Genomic DNA, 21,474 nt, shown 5'->3' on the forward strand with positions numbered 1-21,474 from the left:
ACGGCGTGGCTTACAAGATGGAAGTTACAAGCCTTGAGAATCAAGAAATATCAAAACAATACAACCGATCCTATCTATAGGATCACTATTTTTATCTATTATATTCCTTGAGAATCAAGGAATATCTATAGGATCTATTTCTATCTTAATTTAACAGCCTCCCTCAATCACAACTTATCTAAGTTGAGATTGTGCTTGAAATTTTCCAATTGACGCGCCGAGAGCGGTTTAGTAAAGCCGTCCGCAACTTGATCTCCGGAGGGAACAAATTTAATTTCCATTTGCTTTCTTGCTACTCTTTCTCTCACAAAATGATAGTCAACTTCTATATGCTTCATTCTTGCATGAAACACAGGGTTTGTCGAGAGATAGGTAGCACCTATGTTGTCACACCACAATTTCGCAGCTTGTGGAGTTTGAACACCCAGTTCTTTTAGCAACGTTTGTATCCACATGACTTCTGTTGTAGCATTAGCGACATTTTTATATTCTGCCTCGGTACTTGACCTTGATACTGTGGCTTGTTTACGTGCACTCCAAGATACTAGATTGGATCCCAAGAAAACAGCAAGGCCTCCGGTTGACCTTCGATCATCTAAACAATCTGCCAAATCTGCATCTGAAAAAGCACTCACAAGAGTTAATGAGGATTTACTAATTTTTAACCTAATACTAGCTGCCAGTTTCACATATTCTAATATTCTTTTCACAATTGTCCAATGCATTGTGGTAGACGCATGCAAAAACTGAGATACTTTGTTTACTGAAAAAGCAATATCTGGTCTAGTCAAGGTTAAATACTGTAAAGCTCCAACTATGCTCCTGTATTGTGTTGCATCATGAGACCCCAAAGGTGACCCTTCATGAATTGATAATTTTTCAGAAGTAGACAGTGGAGTATTGACCGGTTTACAGTTTGTCATCCTGACTCTTTTTAATATATTCGAGGCATATTTTGTTTGTGTCAACACAATACCATCACGTATCTTGTTCACCTTTATACCAAGGAAATAGTGCAGGTCGCCCAAATCCTTGAGTGCAAAATCTTGCTTGAGATCTTGAAGTAACACTGAGGTTGCTTCTTGTGTTGAGTTTGCAACAATTATATCATCTACATATATAAGAACAAAGATAACAACATCTCCTCTATTATAGAAGAAAATAGAAGTATCTGCCTTTGATGCTTTAAAACCAAGATCACACAATTTTGCACTTAACCATGAATACCAAGCTCTCGGCGTCTATTTTAACCCATAAAGAGCTTTATCCAACTTATAGACATAATTTGGGTTGGAACTTTCTTCATAGCCTGGTGGTTGCCTCATATAGATCTCCTCCTTCTAAACACCATGAAGAAACACGTTCTGCACATCTAGCTGGCGAAGTCTCCATCCTCTAGATATTGTAATGGATAAAACAACTCTGATAGTAGCTGCCTTAACTACTGGACTGAAAGTATCTTCATAGTCTAGGCCATACCTCTGCTTAAAACTTTTAGCAACTAGGCGAGCTTTATATCTATCTAGACTTCCATCTGACTTTCTTTTTATGTTATACACCCACTTACAATCTATAATATTTCTTCCTTTCTGTGGTGGAACTAAGTGCCAAGTGTTATTTTTCATTAAAGCCATACATTTTATATCCATATCAGCTTTCCAATTTATATCTGCTAAAGCTTCTTCTAGATTTTGAGGTTCACCAGTTAAAGTCAAGAAACCATATTTGCCATACCGAATTGTGTCATCTATATATACCTTTTCCTTGTGTATCCCACTTTGTAGACGTGTTCTTGGCCATGACATAGGTGGCGACGTGTCCAACCGTGACCGGCTTGGAGATCCGCCTGCGTAGGTTGTGTCGCGTGAGAATAGGCTGGTCACCAACTGCTTGGGGCCATCAGCGCCAGGTGCATCTTCGATTGGTGTAGGCTCAGATTCTGGAGTGGATTCATCCCCTGACGTGACAGTTGATGCTCCAGCTATTACTTTCATTAGTTGATGCTTCATGTTCCAAATCTTTAGCTATTACTTCATTATTGGATGCTTTATGTTCCTGATTTACTGCCATATTCTCATAAAAAAGATTAGTTCCCAAGTTAGTATCATTAATCAATTGACCACCTACATGTTCATCCTCATTATCAAAAGTATTGGAATTCAAGAGTGTAGGTAAAAGAAGAAGAATCTCATAACGTAACCTAGCACCAGTGTTTGAATGTAGTTGTGAGAAGGGAAAAACATTCTCATCAAAGATAACATCTCTAGAAATATAAACATGACCAGAAGAGATGCCAAGGCATTTGAATCCTTTATGTAAGTTGCTATAACCAAGGAAAGCGCACTGTTTGGAACAGAACTGAAGTTTACGTGTATTATAAGGACGAAGATTAGGCCAACATGTACACCCAAAAACTCGTAAGGAAGAATGGTCGGGTTTTTCCTAAAACAAATGCTCTAGAGGAGTAGCATACTGGATAACTTTGCTAGGTGTACTATTGATCAAATATATGGCAGCAAGGAACGCCTAGTCCCAATATTTTAGAGGCATTGAGGCTTGAGCAAGAAGAGCAAGACCAACCTCCACAATATGGCAATGCTTCCGTTCAGCAAATCCATTTTGTTGATGTGCGTGGGGACATGACACATGATGAGTGATGCCAACTTTGTTGAAAAAGGAATGCAACTTTTCATACTCACCACCCCAGTCAATTTGCATAGTGATAATCTTACGGTTAAAGAGTTCCTCAACAAGATTTTGAAACTCACGAAATTTCTGAAACACTTCAGACTTGGATTTAAGAAGATATATCCAAGTAAATTTACTGAAATCATCTATAAAACTGACATAATATTTTCTGCCCCTAACAGAGTCAGGTGCAGGTCCCCACACATCTGAAAACACAAGCTCTAAGGGAAAACTTGAAACACTGGAAGATTTAGGATATGGTAATTGGTGGCTCTTGGCCTTTTGGCAAGCATCACAAACTTCCTCATTATTGGACTCTGCTAAACATGGAAGATTATTGTCACTAATAATTTTTTGAACAATAGATAATGAAGGATGTCCTAAACGACTATGCCATCTTGAAAAAGAAGGCTTGACAAGTTCAAAAGCCTGTTTTGATGGTGACGCAAGAGGAAGACGGTACAATCCATTGTGACATCGTCCTCTAAGAAGTGTGCTCTTTGTTGGTTGATCCTTTATCAAGAAGAAATTAGGGTGAAATTGTAGATAGGCATGATAATCAGCAGCAAGACGATGAACAGAAACAAGATTTTTTGTAGCCTTTGGAACATGTAGAACATTATTTAGATGTACATTACGACTAGGGGCATGAACAGTAGTATGGCCACTATAACTAATATCTATACCTGCACCACTTGCAGTGTGGATTTGATCTTTACCAATGTACTTGTTGTGGATGGTCAGCTTCTCTAATTCTCCAGTAATGTGGTTAATTGCTCCAATGTCCATATACCAATTTGTGTCCACCCCATAGGAATTGGTGGCGGCAGCAACACTTTTTCCTTCAGGAACAAAGTTCTCATCAAACCTGTACCAACAATCAACAACAGTATGACCTTTATTGTGGCAAAGATGACACACGGGACGCTTGGTGTTGCTGTTGTTGTTGCGGCTGCTATGGTTGTTATCGCGACCACGGCTACCTCTTCCACGGTTGAAGGCTCCTCGCCCTCCACGTCTTGCCATGTTGGCGGATGAAGAGGACTGTGAACCTCCATGCAGGAGATCCATTCTCGTCTCAAAACTTAGAAGCTGAGCATATAATTCGGAAACTTAGATTGGTTCCACCCTTGAGACAAGGGCGGCAACAAGAGGATTGAAGTCGATGTCAAGGCCAGCGAGGATATACGAAACCATCTCTTCGTCATCCAGTGGCTTGCCAGTAGATGCCATCTCATCACCAAGGACCTTCATCTTCTCGATGTACTCCGCAACGTCCGTGTTGCCTTTTTGGGCCGTTGCCAAAGTAAGGCGCGTGTTCACAACACGTGCACTGATCTGTGAGGCAAACATATCCTCAATGGCTCTCCAAGCTTGAGCTGCAGTCTTCATGGTGACGACTTGAGTGAGAATCTCCTTAGAGAGAAAGGAGAGGAGGTAGCCGAGGACTTGTTGATCTATAGCCACCCATTCTTCATAGGCCGGGTTCGGCCCTTTGATTGTTTTATCACCCTACTTGACATCGATCTTGGCTTCAGGAACCTGATCAGTTGCGCCGGTGAGGTAGCCCTCCATATGTGCACCATGGATGGCGGAAGATCTGCGCCTTCCACAAGAGGTGGTTGTTCTTGGTCAGTTTTTCGGTGATTGCATAACCGAACAGAGGATTCATGGCAGTAACAGAGGATGAGAAGCTCGCCATTAGTTGATGAGATCTAGATTAATTGAGGAGAAGAGGCTCTTGTACCAAATCAAATAAATTCAGAGATTGGTGGAAACTTCACACCTCCGTAGAGGCCGAGGTTACGTGTTAATATAGGTCGGGAATAGCCCCATGGCGTGGCTTACAAGATGGAAGTTACAAGCCTTAAGAATCAAGAAATATCAAAACAATACAACCGATCCTATCTATAGGATCACTATTTCTATCTATTATATTCTTTGAGAATCAAGAAAATCTATAGGATCTATTTCTATCTTTAACAAAAAAACTCATTGGATACTATAACAATTAACAACTACACCTATTGCACTACAGTCCATAAAAAGAGTTTAATGTCTATTGAGTGTTTGGTGGCCACCAAAGCTCAATAGGTTTTAAATTAAAAAATGGATGGGGCCCATTCTTTTAAATAATTTTTTAATTTAATTTTTAATTTTTATTTTTATAATCACAAATTAATTCTCTTTCAAAATAATATAATTATTATTCATATATTTTAATTATTTATTTTGTAATATATTTTTAAAATATATATTATTTAATTATTTAATTAATAATATTTAAATTTTATTAAATAAATATAGTATGTGAGATATTTTAATGGGTTGATCGTGGGTCCTATTTTATAGTATAATTATTATGAAAGATAGTTTAATAGATAAGAGTTTAATCGATTGATGAGATGATATATGCATAAAACTCTATGATAGTTCAATTATAAAAATTATCATAAAATATTGAGCCCAAAATTATTAAAACTATTATATATATGAGGACCAATCCTCTATGGAAGTCCATAGATAAGAAATCTATGGATGTCCATTATCAGCCGTTGGATCTCGATCCAACAGCTAACATTGAAGAACAGTAGATACTACAATAATATGAACAGTAATTACTATCCAGAACAGTATAATGAACAGTGATATTGTTCATCAATGTCAGATCCAACGGCTGATAATTGGACGTCCATAGATTTCTTATTTATGCACGTCCATAGGGGATGTAAATTCTATATATATATATATATATATATATTTATGTTTCCGTTCCAATTGTTGCACCAATGTGATTTCCGCACTGAGTCTACCAAAATTGTATGATGCAGAAAATGTAAATAAATGAACTAGGCTACCCCTCCAAATTAGAGAGGCATCTTTGCAATGATATTCCTGAACCTACTTTGCGGGCATGCTTTGAAATTAATTAACCCAGATTTCTTTTTGAAAGTTAATATGTTTGTAGTGGCTGACTAAGCCTTGCCAATGCTTGATAGTACCACAGCAAACCATGCGAGCATATATAAATATACACCCAATACCCTCTAATGATCTACGTATGTTTTCACCATAGGACAATGAACTCTAATGATCATCTATTCCTACATACATATTGCTCATTTGCTTCATGCATATGGAATCACTTTGGCCGCAATTTTAGAATTTTACAATTCCCGGTCTCCATATTAGAGGTCTAAATCTCATGGATCACCAACCTAAAATCTTAGCAATATGCTTATACGGGCCTCCTTAGAGCTATTATGAGGAATTAATATTTAGCTATGCAGAAATAACCATATTTTTATCATGTTCTCTCCTACCAATTTTACTTGATATTAAAATTGAACATATGTTATATTTTGGCCTTCTCAGAAAGATTTACAAAAGAATGCATTAGGGGGTGTGAGTTCACTATATATTAAGTGCAATCTTTATTTTTTTGTGCACCTTCCATTGCAAATTAAGAAGGATCTCCGCCAACCCCTCAATTTGTCCTAATGAGTGATTCTAGTTGATTGCACCTAGAGGATAGCTGACTTTGATAAATTTATTCCAACGTCATCTTAGTATATTTTACTCATTTTTATATCTCACTTCGTATGACTTGCCTGTAAAGATGCCTAATCATTCTTTGTGGTTACCTTATGATTTTGCTTTTCCTTTTCCATCCCTCTTATTATTATATACCCACATTCTCCTTTTATTTTGATAAAATTGTGATTATCCATTTTTTAAAAAAAAAATGTGAACACTCATGATGAATATATATATATATACATGAACTTACCAACTAAGGAAATCACGAAGGATATATGGTCTTCTATCTATTATCAAGAAAAATCTAGAAGTATTTGCTAAACAAGTTAATTACATGCATATAGGTCCAAAAATAATTAAGAGCTATTGGTAAGTGAAAGAATTATTGTATGATATGAATTTGATTTTTAAGTATGTTTTTTTTTTAAAAAATGGATAAACCACATTCATTGAAAAGGAGATTAATTTCTGAGTGGGTGCATGTCTTAAAAAAACCAACATTATAATTTAGTTTATTTATTGATTTCCCAGTATATAATTCTGCATTATAATACGTGGAGATTGTTATAAAAAAAGGGAATTATCTAAACATAGTGATCGTTGAAATTGAATATGTGTGTGTTATTTTAGAAACAACAAATCATAATTTTGGTGTTTCAATTCTTTGATCATGATTTCATTTGGGGTTGTTGGTTGTGGTCCAAAGAAAAAATGATTGGAATCAAATTAATCTATGATTTAATTTCAATATTGTATTCTATTTTAGGCAATGAAATTGTCACTATTCAATCTTTTTTGTTTTTTAAATGAATAAAAGCAGATCAACCACTACCAAACATAACTAATAGAAAATACTTCGGATACTTTCTTCTGCAATTATTTCTTCTTCTTTTTCCTTTTTTTAAAAAAAAATCTTCACTCTTTATCACTCTAGGCCACTTCTAAAATCAATCAATTAAATGCATGGACATCAATTTGCTCCATTGCTTAAGTCCTACTCTTTTGTTTGCTTTGATCAATATATAGCTTATTTCTTTCTTTCTGTTAGGATGTTCCATTCCGGAGGAGCGCCACAAGGACCGCAACAGACTTGAGTTGCTGTTACAAGCAATCGATCATCAATTTGCCCTATTTATAAGCTGTACCATCCAATCTACCAGCTTTGACATTAGTGTCACATACTTCACACATTCTTGACTCTTGAGTCATACTTACTATTTCAAAAGGTTTTCCCAAGAAAGGTCAAATGCACATAGATCCATGCATCCACAAGCTCAAAATTAACGAAGTTGGTGGCTTAGCATTCTATATAAAGCAGTGACATACTTTGAAACCTAAATATATCTCACCATAAACTAGTTGTATAACCAAGTAACTAGTTAGCCATGAAAACAGCAAAGGCTTCTTTCATTCTAACTCTTCTCTTCTTCTTCTTCTTCTTCTTCCTATTTTTATCCTCCTCAGTAGAGTCCATTACTGAGAAAAAAGCCCTTCATAAGCCATGCAAAACCCTGACACTCTATTTCCATGACATCATCTATGACGGAACCAATGCCAATAATGCTACTTCAGCCATTGTTGCAGCACCTGCAGGGGCTAACCGGACTACCCTTTCCGGTCTCATGCACTTCGGAGACGTTGTAGTGTTTGATGACCCTATAACCATGGATAACAACCTCCATTCTCCTGCTGTAGGACGTGCTCAAGGGTTATATTTGTATGATAGGAAGGATGTGTACACATCTTGGTTTGGGTTCTCATTTGTTTTTAACTCCACTGAACATAAGGGTACCCTAAACTTCATCGGTGCGGATCCATTGATGGAGAAGACAAGAGAAGTGTCCGTCGTCGGAGGCACCGGAGACTTCTTCATGAGTAGGGGAGTGGCGACATTAACTACTGATGCGTTTGAGGGGTCTGTGTATTTTAGGCTTCGTGTGGATATCAAGCTCTATGAATGTTACTAGCTTGCAATTGTATGGAATACGTATATATGTTACGTAGAACCATGAAGAGAGCAGAGATGCTTATAATTACTTGCTTGCTGATTTTTATCTTTTTTATAAAAAGTTCTTGCTTGCTGATTTGAATAATGTATTTCTTTATTAATGTTACTTTCGATTTCTTATGAATCAATAATATATATGAAGCTTATTTATCCACCATTTCCAACAAAAAAAAAACCAAGAAAAAAAGAACTTATTAGCTTCAGGTTTGTTTTACTCCAAAGTTTTAAGTGTTCTGAGGCTTTTTTTTGGTTGAAGTGTGGTTTCCAAGTCACCTTACAACAACCTTCGCTAGCTTTCTCACCTGAAAACAAATATGATAAATATTTTTTTTTTTATTCTACATGTTTCGGAAAAATAATTGCATACACATATTCGTGAGTCTCTCAATTTTTTTTTAGTTTTTGAGAATATGGACAAAATTTAACCATCTATTGGTACATGTATACTGCACGTCTATTGGTATTAAATCTTTTGCGTAAGGTATTCATATCTTTATCGAGAAAACAGATATGAACTTCAATTTACACAAAATAAGGACATAGATATATTGAAGTGTGACGTTGGTATATATCCCTTATCTTTGGAAGCTCAAGCGGAGGCTCGTTTACTTATGTTTTCCCATATGAATCTCTTGTCTCCGGCTATTGGAGATCCCATCTCCGTACCAACCCAAGATATTGACTTGACTTGTTAACATTTCATCAATATATATATACATATATATATATAAACCAAAACATAGGTCAAGCTTCTGACTTCTGAATAAAGGAAAAAAATAAAATACTAACTCTCTTATTGAAAGATATTTTTATTTCGTTTTATTAAATTTTATGGTTAGATTTTAAGTTATTTTTCTAATCTCTTATTTAAATAAAAATATTATCATATATTGGTATTAATCTACAGTGATAGTCAAAATTATAAATTATTTATATTAACAAAAAATTAAAATTATTAAAATAAATATGAGATATATACTGATATATATTCATTTGCTGGTATTTTTTTATTTTATTGAAAAACAATATAATTTGCTAGCAATGTTTTTGTGGCTGGAATAAACAACCCCATATATGACTTACAATATAACAATACAATTTTAAAGGTTGCTATAGTGTTAATTCAAAGATCCATTAGGAATAATCAAGTATTAGAACAAATCTTCTGGTCTTACAGTCAAGTATTAAAACAATTTTTTATAAATTAATAAAAAAATCAATTAATGAATTATAACAAAATATGTTTATAAGCACATATTAATATAATTAAAATGTCATTTCATGGATTATTATGTTATACACATAGAAGTCTCAATGTTTTTAGAGCTGTTGTTATGTCTGATGTCATGGATTGACATTATATGACAAATAGAGTAATGACATGGCACAAGAAAAGTGATATGGCATTGAAGACTCAGCAAAGAAAATAATGACTAAGATGATGATGTGGCAAAATGATGATGTCATGACATGTGAAAATACAAGGGTTAGAAGATCAAGATGAAAATTATGTTTAAATGATATTCTTCTCAATGGAGTCATGTGATGATAAACTATTTTTTGAAAGTGCATCAAGCCTTAAGGATCTCTTCAATGAAAGGCAAGTTTTATTTAAAGTATGTTTATCTATCCTTGGTAAGATTCGGGATGATAAATCATATCTTTGATAGAGCTCTTTTTTAGAAAGATCTATTTTAAAGAGAGAGAGGAATATTCTATCATTGGCAAGAATTCAAGATCGTGAAGATTGCATGGAGCTTAGTTTGGTGTGAAGCTATTTGAAGACACAAACTAAGTTAGGAAAAAACAAGCCAATGAGATTATCAAGACCATATTTAGTAACAACAATTTGAAGGAAAATCTAAGAGCTAATTATGGGCGGAGCTATTCAAGGAGTCTAATCATATGTGGAGATAGATTGAAGATTACATGAGATATAATTAGAGATTTGAAAATCCAAACATGGATGATTGAAGATCATGCTTGAAGATATTGAGGGCTAAACTTGGATCTAAGTTTAGTAATGATATTCCATGAGTCAAACGAAGATTATTTAGGAAGACAGAACTTGGGCCAAGTTTGGAAAGAAGATCGGGAGATCTTCGGTAACCATCTTTGATGAGATGGTTGCGTGTGCCTTGGTGGGCACGTCCCTCGAGAGAGGGAGACCTACTAAAGTGACAAGAGAAAGAAAGCAGCTGCAGGCAGGAGACTGCTGCGAGGCGGAGTGAAGGAACCGGAAAGGTTGAAGGTCACAGATTCAGGTGCATCTGACTAGAACTCAGTCATGTTCAGTAAGGTGGGCCATGTTGCAACTGGGTGTTGCAACATTTAACTTTTAAAAAGTGTCCAAGTTAGGAAGTCGCGGAGAATTCTAAAAAGGTAACTTTATTGGACGTCGATGCGTCTATATAAGAGATATTGCTTGAAGATTTAGGATGAGCCAATAAGTGAGAGACTCTTCGGTGAGAGTTGAGTGTGTGGCCATCGGGCAATCTAGAGAGGATATTCTTTGTGTTGAGAGAGTGAGAGAGTGTTGTACTCTTTGTTCTTAAATCTCTTTTAGTGGATTGTTTCTCCGGGCCTGGCCCATAGATGTAGGCAAAGTTGTGCCGAACTGGGTTACCAATTTGTTTGTCTCCCTTCTCTTATTTTAATTATGTGTGTATGTTTATTCCTTGAGTGAGTTTTTGAGTGAATTAGTACATCACACCACCCACCGGAACCATCAGTTGTCATTGTAAATCTTATAGTCTCTTTTTTTTTTTTAAAAAAAATTGTTTATATTTTTTAGTATTTTTACAAAAGGGATATCTATTTTCATATTTTATAAATAAATCATAAAATTTCTTCAGCTTCAAATAATTATCAATTGCAATAAATTTTTTTTAAAATTTGGTTCTCAACATCTTTCTGTTTTTTTTGAATAACTGCTCAGCATCTTATTAGTTGATTATTAATAACTTAATATTTATTCCTTATTTTAATAAATTTTAACATAAAATCTTAGCATAATGTTTTAGCCTTTTTCTACTGAAACAAACCTTTTCTTTTAATATTAAAAAGATTTAAATGTCATTTTATGGTTTATTGAGGGTTATCACTGTAAATTCGTCTTCAAGGTTGTCACCTCCCAGCCAACCCTAATAAAACCCAAATCTCTCTCTCTCTCTCTCTCACTCTCTCGACCGTCTTGATTCACAGCCGCCGCCGCTTGCCGCCGCCGTTTGCCGGCCTGCCGAGCCCGGCTTGCCAAGAAAATATAGACCATCGGAGGTTTAGCCTGCCTCACCGTGTTCAACTTTGGGAACTTGAAACCCTACTTATCTCGTCTCTCCCGATCAATTTCTCGGCTTCCTCAGGATCGAGATTTAAAAGGTTTATAGCTTCGTATTCCTTCTCTGATCTTCTTATATTTTCATTAATCACCTCTTTTGTCATTGCATTGATCACCTCTCTCTCTATTCTTTTTATTGATCCAATATTTATTTATACACTCATGATCAACATTCAATCATAATCATTTATTATTCTCAAAGCATAAACTAGGGTTTTTATTATATAATTAAGCATAGAAACACTCTTAGCATATTTATGCTTGCAAGAGTCGATGCTAAATTGGACATAATATGATTTAAATTTGAAAAGGTTTAATTAATTGACAATTTTATATCTTTGTGACCTGATTTTAAAATTATAGAATGCAATAGCAATGCACTCTTGCTTTACTATGATCATTGGTATTATATGTATGGTTATAAGTTTTCCCTGTGTAATGTTTTTATTTGTTGTTGTTGTTCTCTGTCACGGAGTATATAATTGTAATTAATATAAAGTCAATAGCTTTTCGTGAGGATCATGAAGAATTAACTCAGGTAGAGCCATACTTAGAGAGCTGATGGGAAGTCATTCTTTAACAAGAGACAGAGAGAACGAGATGCCTCAGAGTGACTAACTTGGTTGGGCAACATAAAGTATAATATATAATGAACCTGATATGCATGTATGATCGAACAATTGAAACAAAAATATGTTTCACCTTTCATTATTAGTGTAATCTAAAGAATATTTGTGTAGATAAGTGTTAGAGAAGATTGGTCCCAAACACTTTGGTCTCAAAATTGCCATGGTGGTGGATTATGGAGAACCTCATAGGAATAAATCTATTTAACTGTTGAAAGATACTGATATTGAATGATGTCTACAGTCTTAATGGTTAAAATATATTTAAGTATTTAGTTATTGTCTAATTATTTAACAAATTCCTGTTGCTAATGAAGGGTTATAATAAGTAATTAATTTAAAAGAACCCAGATTTGAATCGCAGGTTCAATATTCATTTAAGAGAATAAAGAGTCCCATGATTGGACTAAACTATTCTCTTATTACTTTAGTCTATTTCTTACCTTTAAGAATTATTATATATATAAAGGGTTTTGTAAGCATTCTTTGTTTTAGAAAGTTACCATTATTCAGATAACAACAAAATTGGTAGTGTTGCAATATTTATCATTATAACTAGTAATTTCTTTATAAATAAGGCCCACTGAGTTGTGTCAGAGTTTTGCTTTGATATAATTTTTAAAATATGAAGGGTCTTCTTCATAAAAACGATCACCACTGAGCCGGCATCTTAAACCCCAAATTCTAGGGTTTGTGATTTGAAGAACAAGCTAGGTTTTGCAATATGGGGAAGGCAAAGAAAGGCCCCAAATTCGCAAACATGAAGAGGATCATCAGCTCCAAAACCATTAAGAAGTGAGTTTTTCCTTTTAATTTCTATCTTGTCCTTGCTCTTCTCCCAAAAATTATCAATATTTTTGAGCCACTTGGATTCCACAGATACAAAGAGGAGGTTTTGAACCCTAATAAGAAGGATCTTGAAAAGGAGAAGCTTCCCCGCAACGTGTGAGTGGTCAATGGATTCTCTTTGGTGTTTTTTATCTCGAAGTTGGTTTTATTCGAGGTATATTCTGATTTGTGTTCGTTGATTGATGGTTTGAAGGCCGGCAATTTCTTCGGCATTGTTTTTCAAGTATAACACTGCACTGGGGCCACCATATCGGGTGATCGTAGATACCAACTTCATCAATTTCTCCATCCAGAACAAGGTGCAGTTTTTTTCCATGTAAATCTTTGTTTTTTTCCTGGAATTTATCATCTTTTTAGTTTTGTTGCTTTCAGAAGTGTTTTTTTCTCTCTTTGTAGAAGTCATCTAGTTTTGATTTATTCACTACTTGTTCTTTGCTTTGTACTTGAATTTCAAGCTTTGTGCCTAGTCAAAACTTTGTTTAATCCTACAATATCTCGTTCAGAGGTTAGCATTGTTCATCTTCTTTGTCTTTCCTGGTTAACCATGTGGCACATTAAAGTAAACAGTACTTTGAATAGATTTTCCTAATAGTTGGAAATTAATTGTGATGTGAGAGGTATGAGATCTATTGATGTCATATAGTGTTACCATGTTATGTTCCAAGTGTATTTAGAGGTTTCTGAGACAATTTCTTTTGTGGCAAGGTGAGATGTGCCTGATGAGGGCACGATTATTGAGTGGTGCTTTCTATTTGGACCCTATGATGGTACTTGACAACTGTTTTATAAATATTGGCAGACATTTGATTGAAATATTAGTCCGTTCAAGCTGAAGTTTTGTATGGTGAATAGTTTAGTGACTGGGATTTGGTTTATTGTTTAAGAATCTGGTTTTATGATAAAAATCCTATCTTGACATTCGCTGGAAGTATGTGCAATTCTGGTGGCCGGAGAACCATTTGGATATTGTAAATGCGAAAGCTTTTAAATGCATGCATGTAAAAACTGAAGAAGGGGCTGCTGTGAAAAGATGCACATATGGGGGGAGCATTGGGAATAGTTTCATAATTTAATGGAAGTTATGCACTGCCTTAAAATTTTAAAAAAGAATATACATCTAACCTTGTAAATGTGAATGATCATTCTGAAACCAGATGTGCATACAAGGAACAGAATTTATTGGGTGTGTTCGTTATTCACTGGATCACAAAGGGGCAAGGATACTCCCTTATTATTGATCAAGAGTATGTAGGCTTGTAATTATAAATTGCTTTGTTTTGAACTTCCCCTTCTTTTGTGTTTTATGCAGCTTGATTTGGAAAAAGGAATGATGGACTGCCTTTATGCAAAATGTAAGTTGAGTGATAACCTTCTCATGTTCACATTATTCCCTTATTCAAATTACATTTTTTTTTTGAATTGGTTCTTGTTATGTGACTGTCTCAGGCACTCCTTGTATTACTGACTGTGTCATGGCTGAGCTTGAAAAATTGGGACAGAAGTATCGCGTGGCTTTAAGGTAACTCCATTTATGTCTGGCCTCTCCCCTTGGCAAGTTCACTGCATTGAAATTTTTTAACCATGAAACTCTGTTTCAGGATTGCCAAGGATCCTCGGTTTGAAAGGCTACCATGCATACATAAGGGAACATATGCTGATGATTGCATTGTTGATAGGGTCACTCAGGTATTCTAAGATATGCCTGTTCCCTCTTGTTGTGATTACAATTACTTGTCTGATCATGTTATGGAAAAGTAGATTCTATTTCCTTTTTGTTATTAAACAAGTGTAGGCTGTATTATTGTTTCTCTTGTCCCTCTGTATTTTTTATTTTTTTGGCTATCTACAGATAGCGATTAATCTGAAACTTAAATATGTATTACCTATTCAAATAACAACTGAGAGTTTATCATTAAAGCACGCAGGGCAGTATGAGAGATATCATTTCATTTCAGGCTTTACTACAACTTAGATAGTGTAGCTGTTATTACTTGTTATTTATTCTCTTATTATTTCATAAATTATGGCTCTCATGTTTTCGTTGATTGGCAAAACTGCCATCTTTTTAAAGGGCATAGGAAAAAAAGATGAAGTTCACAAAAATGAAAATCTATTATTCATGCTGATAGAGTGATATAGGCTTATAGCATAGACCAGTGTGTTATTTGTCGTAATAGATATAATAGCATTTACTTATTATCTAATTGAAAAGGTGCAAAGCCACTTCTTACCTCCTTTCTTTTCACAGCCTATGATTTTTTTTTATCCATTCAAATCAGTCACGATTACCTCTGACATTTTACTTGCTGTTCATGAATTTGTTTTTCATAGATCTAGTAATTAAAAAGAAAAACAGCAGAAAAAGTATATGGAAAGCAAGGGTAACATGAACTGCTGTACTATGCTTGGTGTCAGCATCTCTAACAAAAGCCCTTTTAATGTTTGCCTTTTACGAAGAGGAAAAGGATAGAATGTGAAAGATTAAATATGTTTTAACTTTGATAGCTGGAAAGTGTGCTGCTTATAGTAAATAACATTTATCAGGCTGCCTCCAATTATTGATTTTGGAAAGATTAAGTGAGGCCTGAAGTTTTTTGATTATATGTTTGTCTACCGTTGATGTGCTTTCAGCCTTTAGAGATGCTACATAGTCACGTAATTGTTTGGTGCGTGTGGATTGTAAGATTGCAAGATCTTATACCGTGCTTAATTATGTTCATGCTAGATTGAAATAATGGGCAATATGTATATGCTCAATATGCTCAAATCTTGATGTATTATCCTAGATTCTCTCATATCACACGGTTAACAAATTTTACTTCATGTCAAAACAAGTTTTTTCTTTCATTTTTTTTAGTTGAATTCTTTTCTTTTTATATAAATGTCATTGTGGTATTTTATGTCTGGTTTCAATTCTCTACTAAGCTGTTTTGGAGAACAGTATTTACTAGTTATCATTTTGCATCTTCATTTTCTTTACAAAGTTTGTCGTTTTGTGATACAGCACAAGTGCTACATTGTTGCAACATGTGATAGAGATCTGAAGAGAAGAATACGCAAGGTATTGTTAGATTACTGCTGTTCATAATTTATCATCTTCCTGCATAAGCAAATCGATGGAATTATTAATTCTTTCTATGCTGGACAGATCCCTGGTGTGCCTATTATGTATATAACACGACATAGGTATTCCATTGAGCGTCTACCTGAAGCAACTATGGGCGGAGGTAGGATATTTTTTTTGTATCGTACTACTTATATATACCCATTGATCTAATTAGGTGAATGCCTAATTCTAAGTCAGTAATATTTACTGTATCCTTGTCACAAAGAAAATTGATTAAAATAAAAACTTATGCTATGCTTGTTAAATTGCAGCGCCGAGGATCTAGGTACCAGGTTTTGTTTACCGCTATGAAAGAGTGAGGTCTTTCAAGGTTGATTTCTTCCTTTGAGGCGGGGTTGGCTATCTTAATTGAGGGCTTAAAAATTTTGTAATTGAGATTCTCAAGAGTGTGTTAAGCAAATTTTTGCCGTGCTCTCATGTATCACTTTTTAAGGGAATGATTGAAAGCGAACTGCACAATGTTGTTTACTCTCAGTTTTACATTCTTCAAAAAAAAAATTAAAAAAAAGAAAATAAACTAAATGAATGTTGCAGATTTGTTTCTTTTAAGTTTGAACAGCTTCTTACAACCAGATAACTCCTCTCAAGGAGCTTTTGTTAATGAATGTTTATCATTGCCAACGTCCTTTTGAGTCCCATCGGGTGACACGGTCGTCGATAAAAGCTTTTCACCGAAAGTGGTGAGAGTTCGATTCTACTGAGCAGACGTTTCGGGAGTTAGTGAATAGTGAGTGTGTGTGGGTGGTTTCAGCACCCACGTGAACGCAGACTTGCTCCACTGCTCCACGGCGCTCGTGCACGTCCCCCTGGGTTTTAGTGGGTCTTTGCGTTTTTTTTCCCCATGAATGTTTGTCATTATATTTATAGTTATCGGCTATTTTATTTCATCCATTATAAAGAAAGGTGGTATTCAATAAAATCAACTTTGAAGTTGAGAAAACCCCATGGCTTGGCTCACAGTGGCCACTTAAATACTCTAAGGGTGCTGGGGGAGTTTTAGCTCCTCAACAGAACGAACTAAGCGATCAACAACCACCGCATTCATAATCAACAATCGAGACGAACATTCAACCTGATAATAGATTTGCCAGACTTAGCATCAAGTAAAAATAAATGCTATACAAATCAGACCCCGTACATATGTTCCCATTCCTTTCCAACTCTTATAAATTTCAAACGGCTCAAGAATGGAACTGATCAAATGAAACCTTTTTTTGCATGGAAGACACTCGCACAGTGAGGTGAAATTTGGCTCATAAGATTAATTGCTAGCACATTATATAAAATAAGATCTGCCTACAAGGTTGGGGATTGACAGACCTAATATATATTTGGAGACATCAACAGAAGAATGATTAAAAACAAAAAAAACAAAAAGTTTCCTTTTAGTGCACAGAGAAGAAAACTCCAAGAATTTTCATTGTGATAATAGTTCTGCTCTACATAAAACAATGAGGCAGAAGCTGATTGAAATCTGAGGCACAAACATAGAATGCCAAGGAGATTGGGAATAATCCTTTGGAGCTCTGCAGCAGGAACTGCACAATGACGGTTCCAAAACTATCCTTTTTTTCTCCCGACTCAATAGGAAAAACAAATTGGTTACCCCTATTGGTGTTTCAGACCTAGACAAAAAAGAGAGTTGGCTTGGACAAAAAAGATAAGTGATTACGACAAAAAGAAACAAAGTGACGTAGACAAATCTTTTGACGATAGCCTCAGACCAATCGATCGGATATTGATGAATACATAATCGATGGAGAATGGATCAAGGACTGCTATGATAAGAACATTTGTAATAAATTTAAGTTACTAAACAGAGATTCATACAATGCAGACACTGAGGTTTCTAGATAGACTTGATAGTCATCACTAATTACACACTGAACGAACAGCTATTCTTAGAAACAAAAAAAGGAGGTTTATAACTCATTAACTTGAAAAACTATTCATGCAGTTGTTCCTGCGCTTGATCCTAACAAGCTCTAACTTGCTTAAGGCATTATTAGTTTATAACTATTGTTGATACAATAATTTTTTTCACAAAGAAAAAAACACTCAAATCGATTGGTATAACTGTAAGCTTAAAAAAACACTCAAATTGATTGGTATAACTAGGCTCGTATATCATGTCTCAACACACATAGGCAAATCAAAATACATCACACAGGCAGCATATAATCAACCAAATAATTTTTTCACTAATTGTCTACTTCTCTTACATGTTTCAATCAAATTTGAGCTTTTTTCCCACAGCTTTCACACTTAGTTTCCAAAGGCAAGTTGCTCTTGCTCTCTCCTTTCAATTCTCTTTAGGGTCAAGTATCAGGTCTCAAAATGCAACCATAAAACACATCACATAGGCTGCGTATACTTAACCAAATAATCTTTTCTCTAATTGTATAGTAAATTCTCCTACATGATCTTATTCCCTCCTTTCGATTCTCAGATCATATCCATAACACTACATAAAACTTGTCATAAGGCTAAAACAAGCATAGTATTGGGTTAGAAGAAATTAAGCAAGTTGGTATAATGAATAAGGTGAATAAGTTGTGCAAGTCTTACACAAAAGGAATAAAAAAATTAATCTCACACTTCTTTGCTACCCAAACATAGTAATAATGGACAATTTGTACCCATCATCAAAAAGCAAAATTTAGGGCTTTTATATTAACAATAATGAAGAACATAAAGCTGCAGTAAATCTTTGTGTATGTGTGTGTATTCTCAAGCTCGCGTGCAGGCAGATTAATGGAAGATAATTAAAGTAAAAAGATAAAATTTTCTCCAATTCCTCTAATTTCCTATCAATTCAAACATAGCCTTGAAAAAAAGTAAAGCAGGGCATCAAACCACATAAACAAAACCATAATCTAAAAATTATCATAAAAATTTATATAAATCCTGGAAATCACTAAATATTCCAGAAAACATTCATAATAACTAAGAGTAGGAAAATTCACTTCAGAACCAAAGTCACCGCAAAGCAAACACAAAACCCTAAATCTTCACGGAACGCCACGAAACCAAAGCCCTAGAAATAGGGGGGGGAAGTGTTGCAGACCTTTGGATCAACTGATCCGCGATCACTTGGGTGGCGGGGTGCCAAGGATGCTGGCCTGTTGGAGCTCGAGCTCGTTCAGCTGTTGCTCGCGATCCATCTCGATGATGAGCGGAACGATGAGGACTAGGAAAGTCGTGCCAGCGATCCACGCAGCGCGGCCCGTGCTCCAGAGAAGCTTCTTCCCCACCGTCGCCGCTTCCCCTGCCGCCTTCTTGCTGCGGTACACCACCGGCGAGTTCGCAATCGAGCTAGAGACCCGAGAGAGGATTCCCTGGCCGTCGCTGCCGTGCTTCCAAGCAGACATCGTGGCCGTCTCGAGAAATCGCAAGCAGAGCTTTTTAGGGTCGAAGTCATTGATATATATACTAAAAAAGTAAAAATCCTGCGATAACGGGTCGGATTCCTAGTGGAATTTGAACCCGATCCGCATATATATATATATATATATATATAAATAAACATTGGATATATTTTTATTTTGATAAAAAAAAACTGGTTTTTTTGGGGGGAAAGTTTGGGCTCTATGGAGAACAACGTTTTATTAGTTGTAGTATCAAATGTACCCATTAATTTTTAAAATAGTGGCATCATATTTAGATAATATTATAATTTAAAGTTGTTGGAGAATATATAAATATGCGGTGATCTATCATAGATAATCATCTCTCTTTTGTTTAACATAGATATTTATTTCATTTATATTAGATATTTAATGTTTTTATTAAATATTGATGGGATTCAAATCTTGATGAAATAAGATAATCATACATAACAAGTAGTTCGAATATATATATATATATATATTATAAATTTTTGAGAAATCAGTGTATAATCAATTAAAATATTTAAATAAAGATACTAGAAAACATATAAAGTATGAAATATAACTAACTAAAGCTGTGTTTGATTGGCAACATGGAAAATGGGTGGCAAAAAAAATTCCCATGTAAAGATTTTACATGGAAAATGAAAAATAGGTATTATTTTCTAGCTAGAAAATCAAAAAATTTCTATGAAAAATTCAGATTTTGTTGTTTGATTACTTTTATTTTCCATGGAAAATGTTTCAACCTCATTTGTTATTTGATTGCATCAATTTTTCCTGGAAAAAGTCACATTTTCCATGAATTTTTTTTTAAAATTATAAACATCGCTACGTGGAATTGAATATTAGCGCTATGTGAATCTTACCATCAAACCGCCGCGAGATCTGTTCACTGATCTGAATAAATTTATTTAAAATATTATTAAGTTATATAATTTATCTATTTTTAAAAGAAAAGTTATTTTAAAATTATAAACAGCACTACGTGGAATTGAATTTTACCATCAAAACATCGCGAGATCTGTTCACTGATATGATATGAATAAATTTATTTAAGATATTATCAAATTATATAATTTATCTTTTTAAAAAAAATTAAAAGAATTTTTTTTTATAAATTTTAAAAAAAAGTCATTTTAAATATTTCAATCACAAGCTAATTTTGCACATAACCCCTTATGTTTTCTCTGGAAAATTTTTCCCAGAGTGGAAGTAGGAAAAATTTTTCACTGGTTTGAGGGAAAATAGGATCACATGATAGAGTTTGTGGAAAAAAATTTTACGGAAAATTTTGACAAACAAACAATTTATTTAGCTGAAAAATGACCCATAAAAAATTTTTCCAGGGAAAAAAAGGCAATCAAACACAGGAGAAGAAGGGTTGCCATCTCAAGTCATGGCAATGACTCCTTTGCTGTTGGTGTTAGGTGGAGGCGTTTGGTTGTTTTTCTCAGGTTTCTTACCCTTTTATTAGGGTGCCTGTGCTTCTCCTACGTTGCTTTTTACAGGGGAGATGCAGTAGGGCCGGTGAGGGGTTTGGGCCCCGCAGCCGCACTGGTAATGGGCCGATGACGAGTCGGACGTTGAATTTTTCTAAATTTTTTATTATAAATAATTAACAATAGGTCATGGGTTGGAGGAAATCAAACTCGGTTCACAATTCTAAAGCTCAAAACCAAGTCTGTTCCATATTGTTGGCAAACATTATTAAAAACAATTTCATCATTCAATACACCTTGTTGATATTATTTTAAATGAATAAAAATTATACCAAATTATAATTTAGAAAACAATATTATATATACAAAGTAACATAATTTTGAACCTATCAAATGCACATTTGCATATTACTGAACATAAGATCCATTTGTGTAAATATCAGCATAAAACAGTAATATATACTCATG

At 34.8% G+C, this 21,474-nt stretch overlaps 3 protein-coding genes and 1 non-coding gene across 5 annotated transcripts; 2 read left to right on the top strand and 2 right to left on the bottom strand.

The window, feature by feature from the left end:
• Positions 1-3,764: 3,764 nt before the first annotated feature.
• On the bottom strand, positions 3,765-3,903 carry LOC120262684. Its single transcript, XR_005536942.1, has one exon. It is a non-coding gene; the product is annotated as a small nucleolar RNA Z247 (small nucleolar RNA).
• Positions 3,904-7,577: 3,674 nt separating this feature from the next.
• Positions 7,578-8,386, top strand: LOC120261900 (disease resistance response protein 206-like). Its single transcript, XM_039269919.1, has one exon. It carries the CDS (start codon positions 7,614-7,616, stop codon positions 8,193-8,195), a length of 582 nt encoding a protein of 193 aa, XP_039125853.1. The 5' UTR covers positions 7,578-7,613; the 3' UTR covers positions 8,196-8,386.
• Positions 8,387-11,408: 3,022 nt separating this feature from the next.
• Positions 11,409-16,643, top strand: LOC120262207 (rRNA-processing protein FCF1 homolog). 2 transcript variants are annotated; one of them, XM_039270284.1, is made up of 10 exons: positions 11,409-11,614; positions 12,888-12,994; positions 13,079-13,144; positions 13,242-13,347; positions 14,358-14,400; positions 14,495-14,567; positions 14,647-14,734; positions 16,053-16,109; positions 16,197-16,275; positions 16,427-16,643. In XM_039270284.1, the coding sequence occupies exons 2-10, from the start codon at positions 12,924-12,926 to the stop codon at positions 16,438-16,440; spliced, it is 597 nt and encodes a 198-aa protein (XP_039126218.1). In that variant the 5' UTR covers positions 11,409-11,614; positions 12,888-12,923; the 3' UTR covers positions 16,441-16,643. The 2 variants fall into 2 exon arrangements, with proteins under 2 accessions (XP_039126218.1, XP_039126217.1); XM_039270283.1 differs by having other exon boundaries at positions 11,410-11,614; positions 12,831-12,994.
• A 2,392-nt stretch (positions 16,644-19,035) lies between these two features.
• LOC120261811 (mitochondrial import receptor subunit TOM9-2) lies at positions 19,036-19,577 on the bottom strand. The gene has a single exon (XM_039269805.1). It carries the CDS (start codon positions 19,544-19,546, stop codon positions 19,265-19,267), a length of 282 nt encoding a protein of 93 aa, XP_039125739.1. The 5' UTR covers positions 19,547-19,577; the 3' UTR covers positions 19,036-19,264.
• Positions 19,578-21,474: the final 1,897 nt, after the last annotated feature.

This window comes from Dioscorea cayenensis, chromosome 5 (genome assembly GCF_009730915.1).
Source record: "Dioscorea cayenensis subsp. rotundata cultivar TDr96_F1 chromosome 5, TDr96_F1_v2_PseudoChromosome.rev07_lg8_w22 25.fasta, whole genome shotgun sequence".
NCBI classification, from domain to species: Eukaryota; Viridiplantae; Streptophyta; class Magnoliopsida; order Dioscoreales; family Dioscoreaceae; genus Dioscorea; species Dioscorea cayenensis.